We start from the raw sequence: 19,871 nt of genomic DNA on the forward strand, positions 1-19,871 counted from the left end.
ATAAACCTCGGTCTTATTAGCTGGTTGTAAATCAGTGGCGCTACAGAACAAGTCCAACTCACGACTTTCTCAGAAGCACTCTGAAACACACACAGAATGAAGCCCGTAGGGGTTCTGTAGCAGTTAACCGTCGTATCGGGTCCCCGTATGGGATAAAAGCTTTGCGTTTCTTTACTTCACCCCAGTGTCTGCGTATTGGGTGCAAACCCTTCGTTGGGCCCCTTCTCCCCTACGACTCATCTAGTGAATAATTTAGTCTAATGAGAGCTGTATGATGTAGTACTGCTCGCTAGTTATGGGGCTTGACCTGGGCTGATACGTTAGATAATGCTATATCGTAATTAGTAGTGTGCACTTAGTTTTAAGACCAGACAGATTAGTACGTGCAGGTAGCTGCCAAAATAAAGGATACACTTGAGTAAGTAAGGGACACGATGTATATTGAAAGCAGGTACAGTTGAACTCAGACGTTTACCTACACTTTAGCCAAATATATTTAATCCTAGTAACAATTCCCTGTCTAAGGTCAATTAGGATCACCACTTTATTTTAAGAATGTGAAATGTCAGAATAATAGTAGAGAGAATTATTTATTTCAGCTTTTATTTCTTTCATCACATTCCCAGTGGGTCAGAAGTTTACATACACTCAATTAGTATTTGGTAGCATTGCCTTTACATTGTTTAACTTGGGTCAAACGTGTCTGGTAGCCTTCCACAAGCTTCCCACACAGAGCTGAAACTGAGTCAGGTTTGTAGGCCTCCTGACAGAGCTGGTGTAGTCCTGACAGAGCTGGGTGAATTTTGGCCTCACAGAGCTGGTGTAACTGAGTCAGGTTTGTAGGCCTGACAGAGCTGATGTAACTGAGTCAGGTTTGTAGGCCTCCTGACAGAGCTGGTGTAACTGAGTCAGGTTTGTAGGCCTCCTGACAGAGCTGGTGTAACTGAGTCAGGTTTGTAGGCCTCCTGACAGAGCTGGTGTAACTGAGTCAGGTTTGTAGGCCTCCTGACAGAGCTGGTGTAACTGAGTCAGGTTTGTAGGCCTCAGAGCTGACAGAGCTGGTGTAACTGAGTCAGGTTTGTAGGCCTCCTGACAGAGCTGGTGTAACTGAGTCAGGTTTGTAGGCCTAGGCCTCGTGACAGAGCTGGTGTAACTGAGTCAGGTTTGTAGGCCTCCTGACAGAGCTGGTGTAACTGAGTCAGGTTTGTAGGCCTCGTGACAGAGCTGGTGTAACTGAGTCAGGTTTGTAGGCCTCCTGACAGAGCTGGTGTAACTGAGTCAGGTTTGTAGGCCTCCTTGCTCGCACACGCTTTTTCAGTTTTTTATTTATTTCACCTTTATTTAACCAGGTAGGCAAGTTGAGAACAAGTTCTCATTTACAATTTACATATTTTCTATTGGATTGAGGTCAGGGCTTTGTGATGGCCAATCCAATACATTAACTCTGTTGTCATTTTCCCACAACTTTGGAAGTATGCTTGGGGTCATTGTCCGTTTGGAAGACCCATTTGCGACCAAGCTTTAACTTCCTGACTGATGTCTTGAGACGTTGCTTCAATATATCCACATAATTTTCATCCCTCATGAAGCCATCTATTTTGTGAGGTGCACCAGTCCCTCCTACTGCAAATCACCCCCACAACATGATGCTGCCACCCCCGTGCTTCACGGTTGTCATGGTGTTCTTCGGCTTGCAAGCCTCCCCCTTTTCCTCCAAACATAACAATGGTCATTATTGGCAAACAGTTCTATTTTTGTTTCATCAGACTAGAGGACATTTCTCCAAAAAGTATGATCTTTGTCCCCATGTGCAGTTGCAAACCATAGTCTGTTTTTTTATGGGGGTTTTGGAACAGTGGCTTCTTCCTTGTTGAGCGGCCTTTCAGGTTATGTCGATAAAGGACTCATTTGACTGTGGATATAGATACTTTTGTACCTGTTTCCTCCAGCATCTTCACAAGGTCCTTTGCTGTTGTTCTGGGATTGATTTGCACTTTTCGCACCAAAGTACGTTCATCTCTCGGAGACAGAGCGAGTCTCCTCCCTGAGCGGTATGACGGCTGCGTGGACCCATGGTGTTTATACTTGCGTACTATTGTTTGTACAGATGAACGTGGTACCTTCAGACATTTGGAAATTGCTCCCAAGGATGAACCAGACTTGTGATTTTTTTTCTGAGGTCTTGGCTGATTTGTTTTGATGTCCCCATGATGTCAAGCAAAGAGGCACTGAGTTTGAAGGTAGGCCTTGAAATACATCCACAGGTACACCTCCAATTGACTCACATGATGTCAGTTAGCTTCTAAAGAAGCTTCTAAAGCCATGACATCATTTTCTGGAATTTTCCAAGCTGTTTAAAAGGCACAGTCAACTTAGTGTATGTAAACTTCTGACCCACTGGAAGAATGATACAGTGAATTAAAAGTGAAATAATCTGTCTGTAAACAATTAATGGAAAGTTTACTTGTGTCAAGCAGAAAGTAGATGTCCTAACCGACTTGCCAAAACTATAGTTTGCTAACCAGAAATGTGTGGAGTGGTTCGAAAACGAGTATTAATGACTAACCAACCTAAGTGTATGTAAACTTCCGAGATTCTGTAGCGAATCCTGAGACGGTGTTTTCCACCACAATCAACAAAACTCTAAATTATAGAATGTCTCGTCGAAGAATGGTGTCACATCCCTCCAATAGAATCTATGCCAAGGCGCATTGAAGCTGTTCTGGAAGCCGATTAAAGACACGATGTTGGTGTTTCCTTTATTTTCACAGTTGTTTTCGTGTGTGTGTGTGTGTGTGTGTGTGTGTGTGTGTGTGTGTGTGTGTGTGTGTGTGTGTGTGTGTGTGTGTGTGTGTGTGTGTGTGTGTGTGTGTGTGTGTGTGTGTGTGTGTGTGTGTGTGTGTGTGTGTGTGTGTGTGTGTGTGTGTGTGTAGCAGGGAGATAAGAGACTCTCGGGCCAGACCTTTACAGTCTGCTAAATAAAATAACCCTCTGATGGACTTGAAGTCCCCACAGAGCTGTCCTTTAGAACACAGAGCTGTCCTTTAGAACACAGAGCTGTCCTTTAGAACACAGAGCTGTCCTTTAGAACACAGATCTGTCCTTTAGAACACAGAGCTGTCCTTTAGAACACAGAGCTGTCCTTTAGAACACAGAGCTGTCCTTTAGAACACAGAGCTGTCCTTTAGAACACAGAGCTGTCCTTTAGAACACAGAGCTGTCCTTTAGAACACAGAGCTGTCCTTTAGAACACAGAGCTGTCCTTTAGAACGCAGAGCTGTCCTTTAGAACACAGAGCTGTCCTTTAGAACACAGAGCTGTCCTTTAGATCACAGAGCTGTCCTTTAGAACACAGAGCTGTCCTTTAGAACACAGAGCTGTCCTTTAGAACACAGAGCTGTCCTTTAGAACACAGAGCTGTCCTTTAGAACACAGAGCTGTTCTTTAGAACACAGAGCTGTTCTTTAGAACACAGAGCTGTCCTTTAGAACACAGACTGTGTTTAGAAAACAGAGCTGTCCTTTAGAACACAGGCTGTATTTAGAACACAGACCTGTCCTTTAGAACACAGGCTGTATTTAGAACACAGAGCTGTCCTTTAGAACACAGAGCTGTCCTTGTACCAGTGTACTCAGACAAACAGTAAGTGGATGTTGTCGGGGTAAATGCCATGCACCGTCAGCATTTCACTACTGGTGAACAACATTCATGCCATGCACCGTCAGCATTTCACTACTGGTGAACAACATTCATGCCATGCACCGTCAGCATTTCACTACTGGTGAACAACATTCATGCCATGCACCGTCAGCATTTCACTACTGGTGAACAACATTCATGCCATGCACCGTCAGCATTTCACTACTGGTGAACAACATTCATGCCATGCACTGTCAGCATTTCACTACTGGTCATCAACAACAACATTTGTTGCATGATGTCAATATGGTTGTGGTTGTTTAATTTCTCTTTTCTCATTCTGTCTATTTTTCCTTGTCGTTCTAGTGAAGAGGTGGTGTGTAATGTTGTTGCTTTTAAACCTAATGAACTAGTATAAATATTTAACCAATCAGCAGCAGTTTGTCTCGTGAGCACTTCAGCCAGTGGCTATACGTTTAAAGTTACTGCTGCACATGTCACTTGATTTATTCCCACACTATCGAAATTACACTGGCACTTAAACCATGTCAATTATTCAAACCGTTGACCATTAGAGGGGATTAGTTGTACTCACTCCCTTGTCAGTTTGTTCTTTATATAATCTGTTATTTAAGGGTGTTTTCACAATATAATCTGTTATTTACTACTGTTATAACCCCTCACACTAGACTACTGTTATAACCCCTCACACTAGACTACTGTTATAACCCCTCACACTAGACTACTGTTATAACCCCTCACACTAGAATACTGTTATAACCCCTCACACTAGACTACTGTTATAACCCCTCACACTAGACTACTGTTATAACCCCTCACACTAGACTACTGTTATAACCCCTCACACTAGACTACTGTTATAACCCCTCACACTAGACTACTGTTATAACCCCTCACACTAGACTACTGTTATAACCCCTCACACTAGACTACTGTTATAACCCCTCACACTAGACTACTGTTATAACCCCTCACACTAGACTACTGTTATAACCCCTCACACTAGACTACTGTTATAACCCCTCACACTAGACTACTGACATAACCCCTCACACTAGACTACTGACATAACCCCTCACACTAGACTACTGACATAACCCCTCACACTAGACTACTGTTATAACCCCTCACACTAGACTACTGTTATAACCCCTCACACTAGACTACTGTTATAACCCCTCACACTAGACTACTGTTATAACCCCTCACACTAGACTACTGTTATAACCCCTCACACTAGACTACTGTTATAACCCCTCACACTAGACTACTGTCATAACCCCTCACACTAGACTACTGTTATAACCCCTCACACTAGAATACTGTTATAACCCCTCACACTAGACTACTGTTATAACCCCTCACACTAGACTACTGTTATAACCCCTCACACTAGACTACTGTTATAACCCCTCACACTAGAATACTGTTATAACCCCTCACACTAGAATACTGTTATAACCCTCACACTAGACTACTGTTATAACCCACACTCACTGTTACTAGACTACTGTTATAACCCCTCACACTAGACTACTGATATAACCCCTCACACTAGACTACTGTTATAACCCCTCACACTAGACTACTGTTATAACCCCTCACACTAGACTACTGTTATAACCCCTCACACTAGACTACTGTTATAACCCCTCACACTAGACTACTGTTATAACCCCTCATACTAGAATATGTTATAACCCCTCACACTAGACTACCGTCATAACCCCTCACACTAGACTACTGTTATAACCCCTCTTACTAGAATATGTTATAACCCCTCACACTAGACTACCGTCATAACCCCTCGCACTAGAATACTGTTATAACCCCTCACACTAGACTACCGTCATAACCCCTCACACTAGAATACTGTTATAACCCCTCACACTAGACTACTGTTATAACCCCTCACACTAGAATACTGTTATAACCCCTCACACTAGAATACTGTTATAACCCCTCACACTAGACTACTGTTATAACCCCTCACACTAGACTACTGTTATAACCCCTCACACTAGACTACTGTTATAACCCCTCACACTAGACTACTGATATAACCCCTCACACTAGACTACTGTTATAACCCCTCACACTAGACTACTGATATAACCCCTCCAACTAGACTACTGATATAACCCCTCCCACCAAACTACTGATATAACCCCTCCCACTAGACTACTGTTATAACCTACTGTTATAACCCCTCACACTAGACTACTGTTATAACCCCTCACACTAGACTACTGTTATAACCCCTCACACTAGACTACTGACATAACCCCTCACACTAGACTACTGTTATAACCCCTCACACTAGACTACTGTTATAACCCCTCACACTAGACTACTGTTATAACCCCTCACACTAGACTACTGTTATAACCCCTCACACTAGACTACTGTCATAACCCCTCACACTAGACTACTGACATAACCCCTAGACTACTGTTATAACCCCTCACACTAGACTACTGTCATAACCCCTCACACTAGACTACTGACATAACCCCTAGACTACTGTTATAACCCCTCACACTAGACTACTGTCATAACCCCTCACACTAGACTACTGACATAACCCCTAGACTACTGTTATAACCCCTCACACTAGACTACTGATATAACCCCTCCCACTAGACTACTGACAACTCCTCACACTAGACTACTGTCATAACCCCTAGACTACTGTTATAACCCCTCACACTAGACTACTGTTATAACCCCTCACACTAGACTACTGTTATAACCCCTCACACTAGACTACTGTTATAACCCCTCACACTAGACTACTGTTATAACCCCTCACACTAGACTACTGACATAACCCCTCACACTAGACTACTGTTATAACCCCTCACACTAGACTACTGTTATAACCCCTCACACTAGACTACTGTTATAACCCCTCACACTAGACTACTGTCATAACCCCTCACACTAGACTACTGACATAACCCCTAGACTACTGTTATAACCCCTCACACTAGACTACTGTTATAACCCCTCACACTAGACTACTGATATAACCCCTCACACTAGACTACTGTCATAACCCCTCACACTAGACTACTGTTATAACCCCTCACACTAGACTACTGATATAACCCCACTAGACTACTGACATAACCCCTCACACTAGACTACTGACATAACCCCTCACACTAGACTACTGTCATAACCCCTCACACTAGACTACTGACATAACCCCTAGACTACTGACATAACCCCTCACACTAGACTACTGTCATAACCCCTCACACTAGACTACTGACATAACCCCACTAGACTACTGTTATAACCCCTCACACTAGACTACTGTTATAACCCCTCACACTAGACTACTGACATAACCCCTAGACTACTGTTATAACCCCTCACACTAGACTACTGTTATAACCCCTCACACTAGACTACTGTTATAACCCCTCACACTAGACTACTGATATAACCCCTCACACTAGACTACTGACATAACCCCTAGACTACTGTTATAACCCCTCACACTAGACTACTGATATAACCCCTCACACTAGACTACTGACATAACCCCTAGACTACTGTTATAACCCCTCACACTAGACTACTGTTATAACCCCTAGACTACTGATATAACCCCTCACACTAGACTACTGATATAACCCCTAGACTACTGTTATAACCCCTCACACTAGACTACTGACATAACCCCTAGACTACTGATATAACCCCTCACACTAGACTACTGATATAACCCCTCACACTAGACTACTGACATAACCCCTAGACTACTGTTATAACCCCTCACACTAGACTACTGTCATAACCCTCACACTAGACTACTGTCATAACCCCTCACACTAGACTACTGACATAACCCCTAGACTACTGTTATAACCCCTCACACTAGACTACTGTCATAACCCCTCACACTAGACTACTGATATAACCCCTCACACTAGACTACTGACATAACCCTAGACTACTGTTATAACCCCTCACACTAGACTACTGTTATAACCCCTCACACTAGACTACTGTCATAACCCCTCACACTAGACTACTGACATAACCCCTAGACTACTGACATAACCCCTAGACTACTGTCATAACCCCTAGACTACTGATATAACCCCTAGACTACTGACATAACCCTCACACTAGACTACTGTCATAACCCCTAGACTACTGACATAACCCCACACTAGACTACTGATATAACCCCTCACACTAGACTACTGTTATAACCCCTCACACTAGACTACTGTCATAACCCCTCACACTAGACTACTGTTATAACCCCTCACACTAGACTACTGTCATAACCCCTCACACTAGACTACTGACATAACCCCTCACACTAGACTACTGACATAACCCCTAGACTACTGTCATAACCCCTAGACTACTGTCATAACCCCTCACACTAGACTACTGTCATAACCCCTCACACTAGACTACTGTTATAACCCCTCACACTAGACTACTGTTATAACCCCTCACACTAGACTACTGATATAACCCCTCACACTAGACTACTGTTATAACCCCTCACACTAGACTACTGACATAACCCCTCACACTAGACTACTGACATAACCCCTCACACTAGACTACTGTTATAACCCCTCACACTAGACTACTGTTATAACCCCTCACACTAGACTACTGTCATAACCCCTCACACTAGACTACTGTTATAACCCCTCACACTAGACTACTGACATAACCCCTCACACTAGACTACTGTCATAACCCCTCACACTAGACTACTGATATAACCCCTCACACTAGACTACTGTCATAACCCCTAGACTACTGTCATAACCCCTCACACTAGACTACTGACATAACCCCTCACACTAGACTACTGACATAACCCCTAGACTACTGTCATAACCCCTCACACTAGACTACTGACATAACCCCTCACACTAGACTACTGTTATAACCCCTCCCACTAGACTACTGTCATAACCCCTCACACTAGACTACTGACATAACCCCTCACACTAGACTACTGACATAACCCCTCACACTAGACTACTGTCATAACCCCTCAGACTACTGACATAACCCCTAGACTACTGTTATAACCCTTCACACTAGACTACTGTTATAACCCCTCACACTAGACTACTGACATAACCCCTCACACTAGACTACTGACATAACCCCTAGACTACTGACATAACCCCTACCCCTAGACTACTGACATAACCCCTAGACTACTGACATAACCCCTAGACTACTGACATAACCCCTCACACTAGACTACTGTTATAACCCCTCACACTAGACTACTGTCATAACCCCTCACACTAGACTACTGTCATAACCCCTAGACTACTGTCATAACCCCACACTAGACTACTGTCATAACCCCTCAGACTACTGTTATAACCCCTCACACTAGACTACTGACATAACCCCTCACACTAGACTACTGTCATAACCCCTAGACTACTGACATAACCCCTAGACTACTGACATAACCCCTCACACTAGACTACTGTCATAACCCCACACTAGACTACTGACATAACCCCTCACACTAGACTACTGTCATAACCCCTCACACTAGACTACTGTCATAACCCCTAGACTACTGACATAACCCCTCACACTAGACTACTGTTATAACCCCTCACACTAGACTATTGTTATAACCCCTCACACTAGACTACTGTCATAACCCCTAGACTACTGTCATAACCCCTAGACTACTGTCATAACCCCTCACACTAGACTACTGACATAACCCCTCACACTAGACTACTGACATAACCCCTAGACTACTGTCATAACCCCTCACACTAGACTACTGACATAACCCCTCACACTAGACTACTGTTATAACCCCTCACACTAGACTACTGTTATAACCCCTCACACTAGACTACTGACATAACCCCTCACACTAGACTACTGACATAACCCCTCACACTAGACTACTGTCATAACCCCTAGACTACTGACATAACCCCTAGACTACTGTTATAACCCTTCACACTAGACTACTGTTATAACCCTCACACTAGACTACTGACATAACCCCTCACACTAGACTACTGACATAACCCCTAGACTACTGACATAACCCCTAGACTACTGACATAACCCCTAGACTACTGACATAACCCCTAGACTACTGACATAACCCCTCACACTAGACTACTGTTATAACCCCTCACACTAGACTACTGTCATAACACTAGACTACTGACATAACCCCTCACACTAGACTACTGTCATAACCCCTCACACTAGACTACTGACATAACCCTCACACTAGACTTAACCCCTCACACTAGACTACTATAACCCTCACACTAGACTACTGTCATAACCCCTAGACTACTGTCATAACCCCTAGACTACTGTCATAACCCCTAGACTACTGTTATAACCCCTCACACTAGACTACTGACATAACCCCTCACACTAGACTACTGACATAACCCCTAGACTACTGACATAACCCCTAGACTACTGACATAACCCCTCACACTAGACTACTGACATAACCCCTAGACTACTGACATAACCCCTCACACTAGACTACTGACATAACCCCTAGACTACTGACATAACCCCTCACACTAGACTACTGACATAACCCCTCACACTAGACTACTGTTATAACCCCTCACACTAGACTACTGTTATAACCCCTCACACTAGACTACTGACATAACCCCTCACACTAGACTACTGTCATAACCCCTAGACTACTGTCATAACCCCTCACACTAGACTACTGACATAACCCCTCACACTAGACTACTGACATAACCCCTCACACTAGACTACTGTGTAACGACGTTCGTTTGTTGTAAGAAGAGAGTCCGACCGAAATGCAGCGTGTAGGTTACTCATGACTTTAATGAAAGAAAACGGTACATGAAATAACTGATATAAGAAAACAACAAACGAAACGAGAAACTAATTACAGCCTATCTGGTGACTACAACACAGAGACAGGAACAAACCCACGAAATACAACGCGCACTCAGGCTGCCTAAATACGGTTCCCAATCCGAGACAACGAGAATCAGCTGACTCCAATTGAGAATCGCTTCAGGCAGCCAAGCCTAACTAGACACACCCATAATCATACACAATCCCAATTAATACAAACCCCAATACGAAACCCAACATATAAACCCATGTCACACCCTGGCCTACCCAAACATATACCAAAAACACAAAATACAATTTTGTCCCCCCCCCCCCTAAGGTGCGGACTCCCGGACGCACCTCAAGAGCCTAGGGAGGGTCCGGGTGGGCGTCTGTCCATGGTGGCGGTTCTGGCTCGGGACGTGGACCCCACTCCATAAATGTCCTATTTCCTCCCCTTCGCGTCCTGGGATAATCCACCCTCTCCGCCGACCATGGCCTAACAGTTCTTGCTGTGAGATGTTACCCCACTCTTCCACCAAGGCACCTGCAAGTTCCCGGACATTTCTGGGGGAGTGTAATGTCAGGATGAGCCTGCTGGAAAGGCACCACATGAGGGAGGGTCTTGTCAGGATGAGCCTGCTGGAAAGGCACCACATGAGGGAGGGTCATGTCAGGATGAGCCTGCTGGAAAGGCACCACATGAGGGAGGGTAATGTCAGGATGAGCCTGCTGGAAAGGCACCACATGAGGGAGGGTCATGTCAGGATGAGCCTGCTGGAAAGGCACCACATGAGGGAGGGTCATGTCAGGATGAGCCTGCTGGAAAGGCACCACATGAGGGAGGGTAATGTCAGGATGAGCCTGCTGGAAAGGCACCACATGAGGGAGGGTCATGTCAGGATGAACCTGCTGGAAAGGCACCACATGAGGGAGTGTAAATGTCAGGATGAACCTGCTGGAAAGGCACCACATGAGGGAGGGTAAATGTCAGGATGAGCCTGCTGGAAAGGCACCACATGAGGGAGGGTCATGTCAGGATGAGCCTGCTGGAAAGGCACCACATGAGGGAGTGTAATGTCAGGATGAGCCTGCTGGAAAGGCACCACATGAGGGAGTGTAAATGTCAGGATGAGCCTGCTGGAAAGGCACCACATGAGGGAGGGTAAATGTCAGGATGAGCCTGCTGGAAAGGCACCACATGAGGGAGTGTAAATGTCAGGATGAGCCTGCTGGAAAGGCACCACATGAGGGAGGGTAAATGTCAGGATGAGCCTGCTGGAAAGGCACCACATGAGGGAGTGTAAATGTCAGGATGAGCCTGCTGGAAAGGCACCACATGAGGGAGGGTCTTGTCAGGATGAGCCTGCTGGAAAGGCACCACATGAGGGAGGAGGTTGTCTTCACTGTAACGCAGTGTTGGGATTGCCTGCAATGACAACAAGCTCAGTCCGATGATGCTGTGACACACCGCCCCAGACCATGACGGACCCTCCACCTCCAAATCAATCCCTCTCCAGAGTACAGGCCTCGGTCTAACACTCATTCCTTCGACAATAAGCGTGAATCTGACCATCACCCCCTGGTGAGACAAAACCGCGACTGGTCAGTGAAGAGCACTTTTTGCCAGTCCTGTCTGGTCCAGCGACGGTGGGTTTGTGCCCATAGGCGACGTTGTTGCCGGTGATGTCTGGTGAGGACCTGCCTTACAACAGGCCTACAAGTATTCAGTCCACTTTCTCTCATCCTATTGCGGACAGTCTGAGCACTGATGGGAGGGATTGTGCGTTCCTGGTGTAACTTGGGCAGTTGTTGTTGCCATCCTGTACCTGTCCCACAGGTGTGATGTTCGGATGTACTGATCCTGTGCAGGTGTTGTTACACGTGTTCTGCCACTGCGAGGACGATCAGCTGTCCGTCTTGTCTCCCTGTAGCGCTGTCTTAGGCGTCTCACAGTACGGACATTGCAGTCCTTATGCCTCCTTGTAGCATGCCAAAGGCACGTTCGCGCAGATGAGCAGGGACCCTGGGCATCTTTCTTTTGGTGTTTAATAGAGTCGGTAGAAAGGCCTCTTTAGTGTCCTAAGTTTTCATAACTGTGACCTTAATTGCCTACCGTCTGTAAGCTGTTAGTGCCTTAACTGCCGTTCCACAGGTGCATGTTCATTAATTGTTGGGCGACCATGTTTAAACCCTTTACAATGAAGATCTTTGAAGTTATTTTGGATTTTTACTAATTATCTTTGAAAGACAGGGTCCTGAAAAGGGGTGTTTCTTTTTTTTTGCTGAGTTTACAATGTAGATAATAGTAAAAATAAAGAAAAACTCTTGAATGTGAGTAGGTGTCAAAACTATTTGACTGGTACTGTATGTTAAATGTGTATCTGTATCTGAAACAGCTCTCTCTCTCTCTCTCTCTCTCTCTCTCTCTTTTGTTTTCATCTGTTTACAGAAATACTGCTGACCCTGGTGGAGCGTGAAGCCAACCAGCACCTTAATGCTAACACCCAGGATCCAATGAGCTCGCTGGTTCATCTTCAACCACCCAACCAATCTACCAACGGCTCTTTGAGTGAACCTGGCAGTGCCCTGACTCAGCTCTGCCCAACCAAGCCTGACCTCTGACTTCACCTACCTGGCATAAAGTGTTCCTCAGGGGGGTTCAAGGGGGAGTAGGGGGATGGAGGAAAGGTTGGACTTTTTACTTGTTCCAAATGGCACCCTGTTCCCTATATAGGGCCCTGGTCAAAAGTAAAGCACTACACAAGGAAGAGGGAGGCAACCCTAAAACGCCTATCCCCTCCTTAAAGGAGAACTCGTGAGCCAGCCTGTCTCTGTCCAGCTGCATTCACCGTAGTGTGACTTACTGTAGGCCCCTCCCCCTCTATTGTAGATCCCTCCCCCTATGGGTTGATTGACTGTAGGCCCCTCCCCATCTGCCTGGAGGTCCACCCCCTCTGGGTTGACTGACTGTATGCCCCTCCCCCCTCTAAGTTGGCCCCTCCCCCTCTGCCTGGAGGTCCACCCCCTCTGGGTTGACTGACTGTACGCCCCTCCCCCCTCTAAGTTGGCCCTTCCCCCTCTGGTTCGACTGACTGAGTACTGGTGGCAGCGGTGGGATCCTCGTCAGATGAATGTAATTCCTCTCTATGGACAAGTGGCCATTTTGCAATCTGATCTCATCTCAAAACAATTTATACTTTTTTTTTTTGTTTTTTTTTTTCCTCCCTTGATCCCCTCTGATGTTCTAGAACATTCCTCTCGTGTTCCACAATGGCATCAAATGTTTACGTTTGGATTCTGGAGGGCAGCGGAGGGAGCGGAGCAGCCAACTAATTTCAGCCCGTTTTGCCTTTTTGCTGTTTGTTTTGATGATGATGATGATGATGATGATGATGATGATGATGATGACTACAGATGTGTAGGATAAAGACAAATGTTTTTTTTTTTTTTTTTTAACACTGCAGATTATTGTTTTGACTGAAATAATGCTTTGTATGATAATTAGACTAATTTAGTCAAGAGGTTTATAAGTTTATTAAATTAAGTTTTATTTTTCTGTTTAGATTTTTTTGAAATTATCTTAGATTTCTTTTTATTATCGTAGCAAACAACAGAAGACGAGGCAAAGTGAGGAAAAAAAGAGGCACTTTGTGTCGTTTTAAACTCGGCGGTTAAACTCTTCCTGGAAAGACTACTATACTCTATCACATTGAAATGTTACGGATTTGACTTTGGTTCAGTAGTTTGTTGTTGAATTACATCATGTGGTTGAAGACAACAGAAACAGTCAGATTGTACATACTGTACCAGTTACCAGACAGATTGTACATACTGTACCAGTTGACAGACAGATTGTACATACTGTACCAGTTGACAGACAGATTGTACATACTGTACCAGTTACCAGACAGATTGTACATACTGTACCAGTTACCAGACAGATTGTGCATACTGTACCAGTTAACAGACAGATTGTACAAACTGTACCAGTTAACAGACAGATTGTACATACTGTACCAGTTACCAGACAGATTGTACATACTGTACCAATTAACAGACAGATTGTACATACTGTACCAGTTACCAGACAGATTGTACATAATGTACCAGTTGACAGACAGATTGTACATACTGTACCAGTTGACAGACAGATTGTACATACTGTACCAGTTACCAGACAGATTGTACATACTGTACCAGTTACCAGACAGATTGTACATACTGTACCAGTTGACAGACAGATTGTACATACTGTACCAGTTGACAGACAGATTGTACATACTGTACCAGTTACCAGACAGATTGTACATACTGTACCAGTTACCAGACAGATTGTACATACTGTACCAGTTACCAGACAGATTGTACAAACTGTACCAGTTAACAGACAGATTGTACAAACTGTACCAGTTAACAGACAGATTGTACATACTGTACCAGTTACCAGACAGATTGTACAAACTGTACCAGTTAACAGACAGATTGTACAAACTGTACCAGTTAACAGACAGATTGTACATACTGTACCAGTTGACAGACAGATTGTACATACTGTACCAGTTACCAGACAGATTGTACATACTGTACCAGTTGACAGACAGATTGTACATACTGTACCAGTTGAAAGACAGATTGTACATACTGTACCAGTTACCAGACAGATTGTACAAACTGTACCAGTTAACAGACAGATTGTACATACTGTACCAGTTACCAGACAGATTGTACATACTGTACCAGTTACCAGACAGATTGTACAAACTGTACCAGTTGACAGACAGATTGTGCATACTGTACCAGTTACCAGACAGATTGTACATACTGTACCAGTTAACAGACAGATTGTACATACTGTACCAGTTGACAGACAGATTGTACATACTGTACCAGTTACCAGACAGATTGTACATACTGTACCAGTTACCAGACAGATTGTACATACTGTACCAGTTACCAGACAGATTGTACATACTGTACCAGTTACCAGACAGATTGTACATACTGTACCAGTTGACAGACAGATTGTACATACTGTACCAGTTACCAGACAGATTGTACATACTGTACCAGTTACCAGACAGATTGTACATACTGTACCAGTTACCAGACAGATTGTACATACTGTACCAGTTACCAGACAGATTGTACATACTGTACCAGTTGACAGACAGATTGTACATACTGTACCAGTTACCAGACAGATTGTACAAACTGTACCAGTTGACAGACAGATTGTACATACTGTACCAGTTGACAGACAGATTGTACATACTGTACCAGTTACCAGACAGATTGTATATACTGTACCAGTTACCAGACAGTTTGTACAAACTGTACCAGTTGACAGACAGATTGTACATACTGTACCAGTTACCAGACAGATTGTAGATACTGTACCAGTTACCAGACAGATTGTACAAACTGTACCAGTTGACAGACAGATTGTACATACTGTACCAGTTACCAGACAGATTGTACATACTGTACCAGTTACCAGACAGATTGTACATACTGTACCAGTTACCAGACAGATTGTACATGCTGTACCAGTTAACAGACAGACTTTCCTATTGATTTGGGCCTTTTCTATTCTTTCACCCGGTCTGGTCTTGACTGCCTCTGCTGTAAAAGCAGAGTGGTGTTTTATGTGTTTGTTTGAGAAGAGGAGAGTCTGACCTTGTCGTTGATACGGTACAAGAGAGGAGCCTTTACCCAGGCTCTAATGCAGGGTGTCGGTCGGTCGGTAGGTAGGTAGGTAGGTATGCCTGGGGGGGCTGCTATGTATACAGTGTACAGATTATCGCTTGCTTCTCAGCCTAGAGCGTATAGCTAGCACCACGACAGAAAGCCAGGACGAACTGCTCTGGTCCGTCAGTGTGACGTACTAAACAAGCAATAACAATTACTTCAGAATATTACGTTTTTGTGTTTGTTTTTTTTTTTGTTGGTGCAGATTCTTTCTTCGGGGGGCTTCATTGCTCTGCGGTCCGTCGGGAAATTAAAAACACTGCTACTTTTTTATTGCAGTTTTATATATATTTTTTAAAATCTCTCTTAATCCAAATGATAAGGAGGGAGTGTGGTGCTGGGTGTAGACGAGGAGGGAGTGTGGTGCTGGGTGTAGACGAGGAGGGAGTGTGGTGCTGGGTGTAGACGAGGAGGGAGTGTGGTGCTGGGTGTAGACGAGGAGGGAGTGTGGTGCTGGGTGTAGACGAGGAGGGAGTGTGGTGCTGGGTGTAGACGAGGAGGGAGTGTGGTGCTGGGTGTAGACGAGGAGGGAGTGTGGTGCTGGGTGTAGACGAGGAGGGAGTGTGGTGCTGGGTGTAGACGAGGAGGGAGTGTGGTGCTGGGTGTAGACGAGGAGGGAGTGTGGTGCTGGGTGTAGACGAGGAGGGAGTGTGGTGCTGGGTGTAGACGAGGAGGGAGTGTGGTGCTGGGTGTAGACGAGGAGGGAGTGTGGTGCTGGGTGTAGACGAGGAGGGAGTGTGGTGCTGGGTGTAGACGAGGAGGGAGTGTGGTGCTGGGTGTAGACGAGGAGGGAGTGTGGTGCTGGGTGTAGACGAGGAGGGAGTGTGGTGCTGGGTGTAGACGAGGAGGGAGTGTGGTGCTGGGTGTAGACGAGGAGGGAGTGTGGTGCTGGGTGTAGACGAGGAGGGAGTGTGGTGCTGGGTGGGAGTGTGGACGAGGAGGGAGTGTGGTGCTGGGTGTAGACGAGGAGGGAGTGTGGTGCTGGGTCTAGACGAGGAGGGAGTGTGGTGCTGGGTGTAGACGAGGAGGGAGTGTGGTGCTGGGTGTAGACGAGGAGGGAGTGTGGTGCTGGACCTTACTCACCCTCATGTTAACACACAGGGTGCATCCTAAATGGAACACCATGCGCTACATACTTTTAACCAGAGCCCTCTGACATCATATTCCCTCGCCCCTGTAACGGGTATAATGACATCATATTCCCTCGCCCCTCTATCGGGTATAATGACGTCATATTCCCTCGCCCCTCTATCGGGTATAATGACGTCATATTCCCTCGCCCCTCTAACGGGTATAATGACATCATATTCCCTCGCCCCTCTAATGGGTATAATGACATCATATTCCCTCGCCCCTGTAACGGGTATAATGACATCATATTCCCTCGCCCCTGTAACGGGTATAATGACATCATATTCCCTCGCCCCTCTAACGGGTATAATGACGTCATATTCCCTCGCCCCTCTTAATGGGTATAATGACATCATATTCCCTCGCCCCTCTAACGGGTATAATGACATCATATTCCCTCGCCCCTCTAACGGGTATAATGACGTCATATTCCCTCGCCCCTGTAACGGGTATAATGACATCATATTCCCTCGCCCCTGTAACGGGTATAATGACATCATATTCCCTCGCCCCTCTAACGGGTATAATGACGTCATATTCCCTCGCCCCTCTTAATGGGTATAATGACATCATATTCCCTCGCCCCTCTAACGGGTATAATGACGTCATATTCCCTCGCCCCTCTTAATGGGTATAATGACATCATATTCCCTCGCCCCTCTAACGGGTATAATGACGTCATATTCCCTCGCCCCTCTATAACGGGTATAATGACGTCATATTCCCTCGCCCCTCTTAATGGGTATAATGACATCATATTCCCTCGCCCCTCTAACGGGTATAATGACGTCATATTCCCTCGCCCCTGTAACGGGTATAATGACGTCATATTCCCTCGCCCCTGTAACGGGTATAATGACATCATATTATGGTCACTGTAGATCCTTTGTTGCGTCAGTCAGACCTCATAACTATATCCTTCCACCAATCCTGAAATGTTGCAGCCATATTCCCTCGCCCCTGTAACGGGTATAATGACATCATATTCCCTAATGACATCATATTCCCTCGCCCCGCTAACAGGTGTTGACTGTAGATGTTGCAGCATAGTCCCGTACGATTGTGTTCTTGCTTACTCCATTGTTGTCACTGTCAACTCAACTCGGCATAACCATTAGTGACAAGGAGTTGGCATGACGGCACAAACAGCCTGGTGCTCACGCTAGCAATATTGACATTACCTATGATAATAAGCCAGACTTTGATATGGAGGACAAGCCAAATATCCCATGCCGTGTAAATTGGGTTATGAATTCTACCAGCCTTTCATTACCTTGTCGATGAAGGACAGAGGCGGACATAGCTGTGTTTCATCCGTGTCCAATGAAACAGGCCCCCAAACAGCTGAATCCACCCAGGGTTTATTAGCAGCCCAGACAGTAGGATAGTCCATCAACCTCAGAGAAACATGCAAACATGTCACCTCGTAGTGTGTGTGCGTGTGTGCGTGTGCGTGTGTGTGTGTGTGTGTGTGTGTGTGTGTGTGTGTGTGTGTGTGTGTGTGTGTGTGTGTGTGTGTGTGTGTGTGTGTGTATTTGATGTGGGATCTGAGATATAAAAAACTGAATGTATTGTCATGGCTGACCTCAGATCAGAATAGACTGGAAAAGCTGCGATTCAGATGACACCCTTTTTTTCCTTATATAGAGCCCTAATGGACCTTGGTCAAAAGGAGTGCACTACATGTGGAATAGGATCCCATTGGGGATACAAGCCCACCACTGTGGGAAGCTGTAAAAAAAATATATATATATATATATACTATTCTCAGTGGATTGTTTAGTTCTGGAACTGCCCAAACCTGATGGATGACGTTACTCAAAAGCCCTGGTCTGAGAACAGTTTTTAGATGTTTATTTTTTATTTATTTATTTCCCTGTTGGTAACAGTTTGGGTCAGGATGGAGAAAGCTGCTCACAGATCAGGGTCCGTATTCATAAAACCCTGGATCAGTTTAGCCTTTTTATATTCTAATGAAAGGACGGGGGCGGGGCGGGGACTGGGGGCGGGGCCTGTGGGTGGGGGGCGGGGCCTGGGTCCTGACTGATCCGAGATCGACACTCCTTCTCTCAGATGATTTCTGATTACTGTACTTTGAGCTAACAGTCCCTTTTGAGTAACACTTTGTCTGTATGAGGCATACGTGGGTTCCTAGTAATTTAGTGACTCTTATGTATGTCATGGGGCCTGTCTCAGAGATTTAAACGCTGTGTTGCCTCTGTTTTGCTGTACGATTGATTGATCACGATTTATCGAGATGTGTCACTTGTCGATCACAGTTTTTGATAAAAGCTGGATGTCATTGCTGAGAATTGACTTACATTTTTAAGAATAGCCAATTCTAAAGAAATCACTCTTATCACCACCCCTCTGCCAATTTCCAAAGATTGTTAAGATTTTGAAATGAATATAAGCCATGAGGTAATGTTTTTTTTAAAACATTTATA

At 45.0% G+C, this 19,871-nt stretch overlaps 1 protein-coding gene across 3 annotated transcripts in view; it reads left to right on the forward strand.

The window, feature by feature from the left end:
* Positions 1–13,194, forward strand: part of LOC118394781 (nuclear receptor coactivator 2-like) — a 195,677-nt gene extending 182,483 nt beyond the window's left edge. For all 3 annotated transcript variants that reach the window (XM_052498964.1, XM_052498967.1, XM_052498970.1), the window contains exon 23: positions 12,995–13,194. In XM_052498964.1, coding sequence (XP_052354924.1) covers positions 12,995–13,006 — 12 coding nt within the window. In that variant the 3' untranslated portion in view covers positions 13,007–13,194. The remainder of the gene's footprint in view (positions 1–12,994) is intronic.
* The last annotated feature ends 6,677 nt before the right edge of the window (positions 13,195–19,871 follow it).

Source organism: Oncorhynchus keta, chromosome 4, assembly GCF_023373465.1.
Source record: "Oncorhynchus keta strain PuntledgeMale-10-30-2019 chromosome 4, Oket_V2, whole genome shotgun sequence".
NCBI lineage: Eukaryota > Metazoa > Chordata > Actinopteri > Salmoniformes > Salmonidae > Oncorhynchus > Oncorhynchus keta.